Consider the following 12,810-nt stretch of genomic DNA (forward strand, 5'->3'; position numbering starts at 1 on the left):
TATATATACACATATATATGTGTATATATATATATATGTGTATGTATATATATATATATATGTCTTTGGCCGGCTTCTTGGATTGTCTCTTCAGGACACACAGATTGTCTTCTTGCAGCCATCAGGTTTTTGCTTTAGTGTTCCAGATCAGATCCTTGCTGAAATGAGACAGACTAATTATCATGTGTGTCCCAGGTGTGTGTTATGGGGACACAGGCAGTGAGGTGGAGACAGAGGGGAGCGGCATGCTGCACTGCAGGGTCGGCTCTCTGTTCACCGGCCGCAGCAGCTTCCACCCCGGAGAGCCCCGCGAGGGCCTGGCCGGACACCCAGCAGGTGAGGGGCGTCCGCCCGCAAGCAGCTTCTGTTTGTATTTATTATTAACAGATTCATTTTTTTTATTTTGTCCTGCATACCAAGTGTTCACAAATTAAAAACTATGCCTTTAAACTGGTATTTATGTACATGCATTGATATTAAGGTGTAATAAGGTTGACGATCTTTTCATATACATTGATATATTTTGATACCACATTTGAACTGATTAAATACAAAGCAAAATGCAAAGTACTATAAATAATCAGGACAAGATGCTAATAGCAGTATGAGCTGAGATGAATTTGATGATCGACACAACTAAGCCACGAAAAAAAGTGGATTTTCTAATTATAAACTCAATTATGTGGCATCTCTTATACAAAGGAAACAGCTTGAATAGCTTTTACAAAACACAAAAAGGGAAAAGCAGACAATTAGACAATAATTAATTTGTAAATCACTTACAAAACAGTTACATCATGTTTAAGTATGTTTTCTGTGCAATTAACTTAGTTAGTGAAGTGATTAGCAAGAAGTGTACTTGACAGGCTTTTTCACTGCCACAGCTAGCGTGCAATCTCAAACGAAGAGTCTCAAAATGACGCCAAAGTCGTGGACAGACTTTAAAAATGACCACTTGGAAAGTAACACTTGTTAATTATTTCTCACCAGGTGGCGCAGGTCCGCTTGTCATCTGCTCCGACTGCTACGACAACGCCAACATCTACTCTCGCACACGGGAGTACTGTCCCTACGCCTACCTGGGGGAGGACGACCCGCTGGACAAATCCATACCGGGCCTGAAGGAAAGCTTCGGTGAGCATACTCAGCACGACGCCACGCCACTGGACAGCCTCATTAGCAACCACAACTCCTCCATCTTTCTCACCCCGCACGACAAAAGGCTGAGCAGCCACACTCCCCCGGAGCACTACGCTAATGGTGAGAGTTGGAAATGTTACCTATTAGAGCGAGGTGGTGACACCATCCTTAATCTAGCTGCCAACTATCATGTCCTACCTGCTGAGGTGTTTTTTGATAACACAGTGAATTTCCACCCTCCTGCAGCTACTGAAGAAAGAACGTGTTCTCTCTTTTCTGTGGCTGTTATACAGATTGCAGGCACTCGGGAGAGTTGGCTCTTGGCTTGCTTTTATATACAGTTTACTGAAGCCATTATTTTATATATGAGAGATCACACTTAAAGGTGGGGTATGTAATTTATTTCAGAAACACTTTTTGTTATATACCATGGAATGCTCTTAACATCCCGATAGCAATGAATATCTTAAGTGCTTTGACAAAAAATCTACTGTAAAAAGCACGACCAATCATCTGAGCCGGCCCGGCTAAAACGATTGGATGGCCTACCTGCCGGTCAGCCTTCCATCTGTGCACAAACTTATCTCGTGCCCTCATTGGTCATGTGCGCCTTCGTGTGTGTTGGAGGAGGGGCTCTGTAAGGAAGTCTGAAGGAAGAGGCAGATTTTTTAAATGTTTCAGTATGTTCAAATTCTAGCGCACTCAAGCTGGTTTCTCCAAAATGACCTACCCCACCTTTAAGTGAGATTGTGTTTATTAGGGATATGGATCTTCCAGATATGATCTATTTAGATGTATGGAGCAGCTCGCAGGCTAGAGCTAAATTTATATTCTCTATGGAGGTTAGTTGTGTTAAAGTCAGCTTGGCTAACTTCACGTGACCAAACTCAAAACAAGCTTCTTAAATGGAGTTTACCAATAATGCAAAAAGGGAAAAGTATGTTTTTTTAAGTGTTAAGGAACCTCTCCAAAATGGCTTGTTTTGTCCAACCAACACTTCCAAATCTCAAGCCTTTCGAATATCAGGAATATAAATAATCTAAACCTACAAATCCTCACACTTAAGAAGCTAAAACCAGATTACATTTGGAAATATTGCATGAATCATTACTTAATCAGTGATAGTTAAAAAATCAGCTAGAGGGAGATAATATGTTGGCATCTAACGTCGGTTTACTCGTTTTGCAGATTCTCTCAGCAGGTCCTTCTGGGGAGAAGGGGAAGATCCGTCTTTGAGAGCCCCACCAGGCGCGTCCCCTCACCCGGTGACGGTGCACCGGACCCCCCACCTGGCTGCTGACGGGCCGGAGGAACAGAGGGAGGCAGAATCGGACTGTTTTCCCCGCCAATCCACACAGGACCACAGAAGTGCCTCTAATAGGACTAACCCTCAGGAGCACACTGCTCCCTCATAGGTCCTTACGGCCCGTCCACACAGCGGCGTGCGTTGAAGTTTCAACGCTTCTGCCCATTCACTTTGTGAATGGGGTGACGTCACGCTTCACCGAACTGCATTGTGGGAGCAAAGCGTAGCTTTTCTCGCGGTGCTTGCTGCAAAAAGTTGAGCAATGTTCAACTTTTGAAGCTTCAACGGAAGCGTCAGCCAATCGAATCATATGCCGTTACAATCAAACCGCTGCTCGTGTGTCCGGGGCGGGAGATTCAGGTGATTGGTTGTTGGTCTAGCTTCAGACATGCCCGCCAGAAAGCGACAACGCACGCCGCTGTTTGGACGGGCCGTTACACTCCGCCCACGCTCTGCCTCTGACTCCTCGTTGATGCAACCCCCCCTTCACCCTCTACCTCCAAAGAGACTCCTCACATTCTGCCAAAGATGCTCTCTTGTATGTTTACATTCCCTTTTTTCCCACTCGAGAGGACATATTAACGTTCTCCAGCGTGGAGAGACTGCTGTCATGCTGGAGAAATGGACCAGTGATTTAAATTGACCGTCTCCTCGACACCTCCACCTCTGCAGGAACCTTTCCTCACACATCTTCCACTCTTCTTTGTTCTCTTTCTAGAGAAGGCGATGAATGTATGCTTCAAAGAGCCATGTCGGGCGCTGCCATGACAGAACGCCAAGACATGGTTCAGTCTTAACAAGCTCTCGCTCCTTGGGCCATGCTGCTGGGGGGGCCTGAAGTGTTGTGCCAGTGCTCGTCACACTGGCAGTGTTCTCTCATCATTCCCGGTACAGAAAGCTGTTGAAGCAGCCTTTATTACTTTGTGAAAAAGCACCGATTCCCAAGTGGGTAAAAAGGGGACAAGTGTAGTTCCCTGACCAGCAGTTTGTGGTTGTTGAAAGAACATTAAAGATGCGTCCCACATTCCCGCAGCCATCCCAACTGACTCAAAACTATGCTATCTGACATCTTCTTATGCAAAACCCAGAGACAATGACACCAAAATGTGGTGTATATTATAAATATATATGAATATATCCTATATCATCTTTATCTGATCTTGTTTTTGTCCTATGATGATTCCTTCATTTGATGTCTTTGTAATAATAAGCAGTTAGGGGAGAAAACGTACAATTTCCTTTGCACATGTGACAATCCTGGCTATTTCCTCATGTTTGTCTATCTGATGGCCTTTTTTTCAACAAGCATTCTCAGTGACCTCGATCAGGTGACACGACGGCTTCTACACACAGTATGCACTGATTTCCCTTTATCATACCTTACAGGCACTTAATTTAATGGAGGTAGACGTCATTATGCAGTCTGCATGCTGTTTTACATTGTGAGGATTCATCGCCACAAAGTGATCCTTCCGTAGATTTCTTTAGCCTAGGTTTTCACTCTGGACTGTGAAAAATGAGAATGTATTCTGTTATTTTCTACATGTATGTCTACATAAGGCTAGTTATCTGTTCAATTTCATGTCCTACTAGTTCATTTGCAAGGAAGTTGGAGACAAAAGCTTTAGTATCTTTAAGCTTATTCATTGTATGCCTTTTATTGACCCAGTGTTGGACCTGTGTGCAGGTAACACAATGAACACATTTTCTCTGGAAATGGATGTTATTTCCCTCCCAGCTGAGAGTAATCAAACAGCTGCCAGCTTCAGAAGACTGTACTGTTTCAGACGTTGGATATTAAATTGCTTTGACAATGCCTTTCATTACAGTAGAAGAGCGTGGCTTTGCTTAATCATGTTTGAGGTCATGAGTTTTCCTTAAAACCCTCTAGATTATTGCACTTCAGTATTGCTCAGATGGGATTGACTTTGGCCTTGTATGTGACTCTGAAACTCATATTTGGTCAATTTTAATTTGCCAATTATACTCAGTTGACAGTTTACTAGGAAAATCCAACTAAAATAAATGCTGTCTGATACAGCAGTCCTGCAATAAATCCAACCTTTTATAACGTGTTTTTGTTAATGATCTAAAGGTTTTGATTTTCATTACAGTGGATGTAGCTTGTTGAACTCTATTGATTTATATTGGCAGGGCTTTTTTGTCTGAGAAAATAAGAACACCGTAATTGTATTATAATCAATACAGGGATTATTGCATGGCTGTATAAGACTACATTTGTTTTAGCTAAGCGTACCTTAAAACTGCCAACTGAGTGTATATTGTCGTCATTCTCTGTGAATATAATGTCTGACAACCCATTTGTTTTTTTTATCTGCCATGTTAATAATCAGTACTGCAACATACTGCTCTTGAAATTTGTGACCAAGAAAATATTTGTCATCTCCTTTTCTCCCTCTTTTGTAGACGCCCACTTCAAGGGTACTAAATCAAAGATGCTGAAAATGTAATCTTATTATTATTGTTACTGTTCATATTGATTAGGTTGTGTCGGTACATCCGAGTGGTACGTGCAGATAGGAATTGTTCACTCTTGCACTCTAATTTGACACACTCCCTGCTTCAACGCTTTTTGTCTTCCTGATGTTTTCTGACTGTTGGCCAAGGTCAACCTCGTGCCCCCTTTTAGAAAGATGGAGAAATTCAAATGAAATCTTGCAGTGAGAAGTCATCCGAATGGAGCTACATGTCGCTGGGGCGTTTAGCGATTTTCCGTTCAATATTTTCTGCCAACACAGCACAACATTGTGTGCATATGTATTGCTTTTATTCTCTGATCGTCCTTTATTACTTTATACCAAAGTTAAGTAGTACCTGCTCTGGCGATATCCAATGCTGCTTTTTGATTTTTTAAATTGTTGAAGTTTTGCATTTTGTTTTTAATAGTATTTTTGGACCTTTTGTTAACTTGTACATTCTGTAAAGCATGTCTAAAGAGCCTTTTTGTTACGTAGCCATTACTCTGACATTAAACATGAATTCTGATAATTTGGTTTGGATCGTGAATGTCTGCCTCAACACTCCTCTCAGTTCATACAGTCACTTTCTTTATTGAATATGCTGTTGATTATTTTCTTAGTTACTTTCCACTTGAGGAAAAAGCTCATCACAATTACCCAGAGTCCATGGAGCTCAAAGATATTGATTTTACAATGATATATACAGGCTTGGGAGGGTACATTTAAAAACGTATTAAGTTACAATTACTATTTACCTGTATTTAAATGTAATCAGTAACTTAATCTGAAACTACAGAACTAATATAACCTGATTTACTTTTCGTTACTTTTGGATTACCTCAATAAAATGCAATGGAAGTATAGAGAAAACAAATGACGAGATATTTTTTTACTATTTAATGTGTCCTCTGCAGAGTGATTTAATCAACAGGAAAAACTGCTTTGTATACAATATATTTGTTTTAATCTGCTGTTTGTTAGTTGTTTTAGTAACATTCTTATCCCGCTAGTGATTCCCACATTTTTGAAATGTATCAGTAATCTGATTACATATTTTTTCAACACAGCTACCTCTTTGTTGGGGGATTTTATGTCAAATCGTTATGTAATCCATTACTCCCCAAGCCTGGATATATAGCATCGTAAAAGGCAGGAAATGTTCACATAAACTGTAACAAGTTTATACAGTATTTCTCATGTATTGCTCATCAAACAATAACAAAATGTGGGATTGTTATCAAGTTACCTTTCTGTCCAAAATGAATCCAGTCATTTGTTTCAGATTTCTGGCATGGTTTGTGTTATTACTGAGCAGGGTTTTTTAAAAGAGAACAGAGAAAATGTTCTTGCAGGATTTCATTAAGGTTACATGTAATTGCAGGGCCAGGCACAGGGGTCTTAACCACAGCATGATTTCTGGGCACACCATGGAACGATTTAAAAGGCCAAGCCATCAGTAATCTGTATTTAGTCACGTCAATCCAACACAAAGCCAGCTAATATGGGCCTTAAAAAAAACGTTAGTCCATCACCAGTCTTGACTTACTATCTCAATATATATTTACTTACTATCTCAATATATTGGCTTAGCTATCTCATTATATTGACTTATACATATTTTTTTACTGAAACAATTATGTCAAATACAGAATAAGGCACATAGACATCAATGTACATCATATAAGCGGTACAACTTTATATTAATGTACACAAATTAACCATCAACTAGTTGTTAATTAACATGCATATTAGCAGTATATTGGCTCTTTATTATTATAAAACACTTATTAGTGCCTTATTCTACATGACCCTATTCTACAAGTAATAAGCCATTAGTTGAGAGTTTTTCCTCAATAACCCTCTAATTAGTGCTTATTTATTGCAAGTAAGGAAGTTGTACATGAGCTTTGGTCTTAATATGCTCTCCTCAATATGTCTAAATAACTCAAAATTAGCTATTTCCATCTAAGAACATGTTCCCTATTTTAAAGTGAAATCTTGTTCATAACCAATAAGCTAGTAGTTTGACTCGAATTGACCTGAACAGGTTCACTATTCTAAAGTTGCCTCCTATTCACACTTTGTAAATACATTAGAACACAACTACTGAAATTAACCTCAACAGTACATGAACAAAGTAGGCACACGTTGAACTGTCTGTTTTATTAATGAACCACTAAAGAGAGGTTCAGACACATCCTAAAACACGTCAAGTTTCTCCAAGGCTGAGAACACATATGCAGCCTGTACTTTTTAATAAAACTGATTTTTAACAGAATGTATGTATTTGTTATCATACTGTGTGACCTGCTTGTATGTACTTACACAATAGGTGTACTGTTCTCTCTCTGTGTTGTACTGGCTCAGTGTGCACATAGATTAAACAGCCAGCTAAGTGTTTTAAAATGACTAATAGAGCCAATATACTGCTAATATGCATGTTAATTACTCAACTAGTTGAGGGTGAATTTGTGTACCTTAATATGAAGTTGTACCGCTTATATGATGAACATTGATGTCTATGTGCCTTATTCTGTATTTGACATCATTGTTTCAATTGAAAAAAATATATACACCTATAACTCAATATAATGAGATAGCTAAGTCAATATATTGAGATAGTAAGTCAATATATTGAGATAGCTAAGTCAATATTGACTTACAGGATTTTTACAGGATTTTTTTTTTTCCTGTGGTGCCAACAGGCTTCCATAAAAAAGGCCTCATTTTCAAAGTCCCTCCTACATAAATCCAGCAGAATCCTGGGAAACATTAGAGTTGGATCTGACTGTGCATCAGCATTTTAAAGTGTGCAGTTTGTTTGGATCCCTGCTCCACTCCCCATCAAAGACACGATAGCATTGTTAATCATCCTTCTACACTGCCATGAATTATTCAGCATGGCGTTCAGGGTGGCAAGTCCGTATTTAAACACGGACTTCTAATGCATCACATCCAGAAAACAGAAACAGCTTCATAAATACTACAGATGGTGTGTTCACTGTCTCCTTTTTGAAAGCTACTGTATATAGTCAATTAACTCGACTATATGTTGTTGACATAAGACTGTCATGTGAATCAACTAGCCTAAAACTGTCCAAATATATCATGCTGTATTGGGCGTGTAATTGCAAAAAGCAAACTGAGCCTTATTGAATAATAGCTGTGAAACACGGCTGGTAATCTCCAGAGATGAAGTGACATTTACAAAGATTAATTAACTTTCAAAGCTCAACTTCCATATGCCTTCAGTTTTGCATCATCAAGCTCCAGTTACATTTATCATGAAACCAGCATCAGACAAATGAGCTGTTACATAACAGTGTAGGAAGAAGTACTCAGATCCTTTACTTAAGTACAAATACTACGGTCTTAGAGTATTTCATTGCGAGTAAAAGTCCTGATTTCTACATTTGACTTAAGTAAAACTACAAAAGTATGAGCATCACAAATAAACTTAAAGTACAACATGTAAAGGTACTTGTTCTGCTCAATTATCTGTTTCAGAATAATATCAAGCACATAAGTATTATCAGGTCATTGTACTTCAAGTATCAAAAGTAGTACTTAATTCTCATAGTATTATGTTATTATTTGTATATTATCCTGTTTTTATACATGGAAGAGCATTTCAGTATTGTAGTTTGTCAATGGAGCAATTTAGATATGTGAAATACTTTATAGATCAGTGGTACAGTACTGCATTATACCATGTATGTTTTTGTATGTACAAAGTAGCTAGTAACTATGAGTGTTATATCAATGTAGTGGAGTAAAAAGTACAATATTTGTCTCTGAAATTTAGCCGAGTTTAAGTATGAAGTCGCATTAAATTAAAATACTCAAGTAAAATAAAAATATGTCAAAATAGTATGTAATTTCCACCAATGGTTATGTATCAGTTTGATACCAACACACACAAATTCATGTAAATGTATGTGAACCCTGCGCTCCCAGGCCATGAATATATGTAGGTGGAATGTTGCCTCATGTAAAAGGTCAGATTCACTGCACTGCACCTACATGTATGCTGAATATCCATTAATGAACAGGCTATTCTAAGCATGTTCTGTTCAAACATTTGGAAAACAAAGCCTTGGGTAACAGTCTACTGATAATTACCGAGTAAATCAATTAAAGCTTCTTCCTATAGGCCATGCATGGATAAACGCAGCTGAATGCAACCAAGTGTGATGTCATGTAGGTATTCAAGGGGAAATCAAAGAGCTGAGGAGGGGTGAATCAGAACACTACATGGTTTGATTTCTTACTGTGTCACTAGGTGGCGCTGGGGAGACACTTATTATAATCAACATCTCCAAATATAGTTACCTCACTTTGTGCAAATGATGTCTTAATTAGGTGCCATTAGTTCTGCACGGTTAATGTTAGGGATGTCATGCTCTGCGTGTTTTTACTTAGTCTTTCATGTAAATCTGCCTGGATTTCAGAATCAGTATCAGAATCCTTTTATTCGTCCCACAGAGGGGACATGTACAATGTTACAGCAAAAGTAAAGATAGAGACAAAGAAATAAAGCACTATTATAGGACATGCACATAGTATTTTAAAGACAACATTTAACTTTTTTCAATTTTGAAAGTAGAAATCCGGGTACATTTCTACTTTGAAATCTACCCGGATTTATAAAATAAATTAAGTGTGACATGTAAACAGTGGTCAAAACATATATTTCACAGAGTAACTTACATATTCTTGTTGCAGTGTTAAAATTGTCAAACTAAGAAGGCAGCCAGTAATAATAATAATTCGAACTACGTACATATTCAGTGGTGTAGTTTTTGTTTTCTTGTATTTTTTTCAAGACAGCTAAATGGAAAACAACATCTCCAGATTGTATTTATTTTACGCAAATTAACAATAAGATAGAGTGAACATTCCTGGGCCCACACAATGTTTTTTAATTTAGTACCACAACACACCAGAGGATGGAGCCAGCCAGCACGAGCGTCTCCTCCACACCGCTGCTGCTGAGCGTAAAAGGGGCGTTTCGGAGCTTGGCAGCCTCTCTGCTGGCGGTGCCAGGTGTGTTCAAACCTGTAGCAGACAAACGCACCTCGGAGATGTCTCACGGCTCAGTCACCGTGGGCTGGATCTCCACAGCATAAACCGCCAACCGGTGATTCCTCCGCCCGTCTATTTTCAGCCTGCCCACAGGTACGAGGGATTTCTCGTTGACGCACTACATGTCAGCGACACAATCCACCCCCGAGTGAGTAAAATCCTCTCTGTTTACATTTAGTTTTGACGACTTAGCGTTTGGAGGCTCATCTGGGGATGCGGATATGCTTCAAGAGTAGCGACGGAGAGCATGGCATGAATTATTCCCTTTTAAAAAGCATATAGACGCCATCAACTCTGCAGTTTTACGCACGAGGAGCGCTTGGAATTATTGCTTCCCAGACATCTGTACGGACACCGAGGGATGACAACACCCAGCGGCAGATTCTCGGGTTGAAAAGCAGCTTCCTAAATGTCAGGGAGATGAAATCCCCCTCAGCAGAAGCTCTGGAGAAAAGGAAGGTTTATTAGGCCGCGTCACTTCGCCTTCATTTAACAGCAGCGAACCGAAGACACTGTTAGACCGTTTAGTTGTTCGTGAAAGGGAGTAACCATGTCCCGAACACTGAAGAAGAAGAAACACTGGTCCGGTAAAGTGGTGGAGTGCGCGGTGTCATGGGGGAACCTGGGGGACTTTGGCACCGTGGTGGAGGTTCTGGGTGGAGCAGAGCTGGGCCAGTTCCCATACCTGGGCCAGATGAAGCTGGACGTGCTGGTGTGTCACGTCGGGAAGCTGCCCTACTACGGGGACGTTTTGCTGGAGGTGAACGGGACGCCCGTCAGTGGACTTACAAACCGCGACACCCTGGCTGTCATCCGCCACTTTCGGGAGCCGATACGCCTGAAGACGGTCAAACCAGGTGCGTCTCCTGCTTTCTTTTTACAAACGCTTCCTCCTGCTGCTGTGTCACCTGAGCCCCACCTGTTTGTAAAATTAACGTTGTGATATGTGGCGGTGGCACCCACCAAACACTACAATCCTCATAATCATACACAAAAACATGGGCCCGTATATCCAATCTGTGATCACCTGAGGAAAAACATCCTTTATTAGTATTCAAATCCACTCTTACATGCTCCTTCCTCTATAACTTAGGTGTATTTGTCTCCTTATCGTATATCAACCCATACATGCCAGATTAAGTTCACTAAACCATTTCCAAATCTGATCAAAAGGTAAATACAGTGAGTTAAGCTCCATCCATGTGATCTGTTTTCCACCTGCCAGGGACTGCTAAATCTTGCACATGTACATGATGGTCTTAAGTGCTCTTTAATGTGCATTGAAACTAAATACAAATTCCTGCACACTTCCCATAGATGATATCAAAGACTGCTACTGTAAACCTCCTTCGGTCCCATGCCATCTAATTGGACCATTTTCTCACCGCCTTCTCAGGGAGATCGAGTAGTGATAATGGTAATAATGGCATGTAGCCCAGTTGGAGCCTTCCAGGCTAAGTGCACTTACATGCATAAAAAGAAGGCCTAATTACTTCCTCTGTTATTCCGCTGCCCGTTGGCCACACCAGCCAGAATTGCAGCCCCTTGTCCTTCTGCATCTAGCTCTCCAAAGATGCTGGCTGCAACATCCAAACGCTCTGATAATAATGTCCAATAGCTGTGAAGGTCTGAAGCAGCTGGTTCTTTTTACTGGTGATGGAGATGGCCTTACATTGCTTGTATGCAGGAGCTGGAATGTCTAAACAACATCCGAGTGCAAAAGGTTACATCAGCAGCAGCTGAGTCCCACCTCAGGCCAAGATCCCTGAAGATCAGATGTGCACACGCCTACTTATTGTGTTTGTGGTCTTTTTCTAGGAGTTTCCTGTATTTTCTTAATAAACGTTGTGTTGATTTTGACATATTTTATACGCAAACAAGAGATGAAAGGGGAACATGTTTGCCAAGATAGTGTGTGTGTGTGTGTGTGTGTGTGTGTGTGTGTGTGTGTGTGTGTGTGTGTGTGTGTGTGTGTGTGTGTGTGTGTGTGTGTGTGTGTGTGTGTGGCTATCCCATCCCCAGAGGCCCTAACACCACGCTCTCTGCCCCAATAACCAAGGATGATTAATAAAGGGCAGGGAAAGAGAAGCACAAAGAAACAGAGGGACAGACGAAAAGAGATGGGGAGAAAAATCGGCTCTGCCTTTGGCTCCAGGCTTAACTCCTAGGCTCTTTTTTCCCTCTTTAAATCTCACAGGGAACTAATAGGTGGCAGAGATGGCAAAAATCGTCATCACATTTTCCCTTCTCTGTCACTCTTACCTGTTTGGCCTATTTCCTGCTATATGTAATGTTACAACCATAGACTGTGGTTACAACCAACGTGGATCAGCTTTGCATGGGTCTGTTTGCCTCACAACTCCCCCCCGGCGCTAGCATACATATGGGGTTGTTATATTGTATGATTACATATTGTGCATGTGTGTACGTCTGCGCTGTGTGTATACATCCCTGTGTGGAAGCCTCATGTTTAATTCACACCTCTTGCATAATTGAGTTAGCGAGTGGATTTGCTACAGCCTGATGGAGGCAGTGGGCCTGGAGGATCAGCTGTTACCAGGAAGCCCGGGAATCTGCGATTGACATGACGGCGCCCCGGCAGCGATGGACAGCCTCTCTCGGTCTACCAGATGTGCCCCCCCCTGAACTCTTCCCAAGATCCTCTTGTGCTCCGCCTGCCTTCCCTCTGGTGCTGGTGCGCTTTGCTCCTGCTGCTGACATCTGGGAGGAGCAGAAGAGGTTGTACTAAAAAGACTGAAACCTTGACTTTAATTAAATGTATTATGGCACCACATTTCA

General features: G+C 40.8%; 2 protein-coding genes across 2 annotated transcripts in view; both read left to right on the plus strand.

The window, feature by feature from the left end:
- Positions 1 to 2,770, plus strand: part of lrig2 (leucine-rich repeats and immunoglobulin-like domains 2) — a 19,363-nt gene extending 16,593 nt beyond the window's left edge. The window contains exons 13-15 of the mRNA XM_010790676.1: positions 196 to 336; positions 991 to 1,260; positions 2,329 to 2,770. Of these exons, the coding sequence (XP_010788978.1) occupies positions 196 to 336; positions 991 to 1,260; positions 2,329 to 2,555 (638 nt within the window). The 3' untranslated portion in view covers positions 2,556 to 2,770. The remainder of the gene's footprint in view (positions 1 to 195; positions 337 to 990; positions 1,261 to 2,328) is intronic.
- Positions 2,771 to 9,864: 7,094 nt separating this feature from the next.
- LOC104962253 (membrane-associated guanylate kinase, WW and PDZ domain-containing protein 3-like) lies at positions 9,865 to 12,569 on the plus strand. The gene is made up of 2 exons (XM_010790675.1): positions 9,865 to 10,868; positions 12,531 to 12,569. The coding sequence occupies exons 1-2, from the start codon at positions 10,562 to 10,564 to the stop codon at positions 12,533 to 12,535; spliced, it is 312 nt and encodes a 103-aa protein (XP_010788977.1). The 5' UTR covers positions 9,865 to 10,561; the 3' UTR covers positions 12,536 to 12,569.
- The last annotated feature ends 241 nt before the right edge of the window (positions 12,570 to 12,810 follow it).

Source organism: Notothenia coriiceps, unplaced genomic scaffold (assembly GCF_000735185.1).
Source record: "Notothenia coriiceps isolate Sejong01 unplaced genomic scaffold, NC01 NC01_scaffold00034499, whole genome shotgun sequence".
NCBI lineage: Eukaryota > Metazoa > Chordata > Actinopteri > Perciformes > Nototheniidae > Notothenia > Notothenia coriiceps.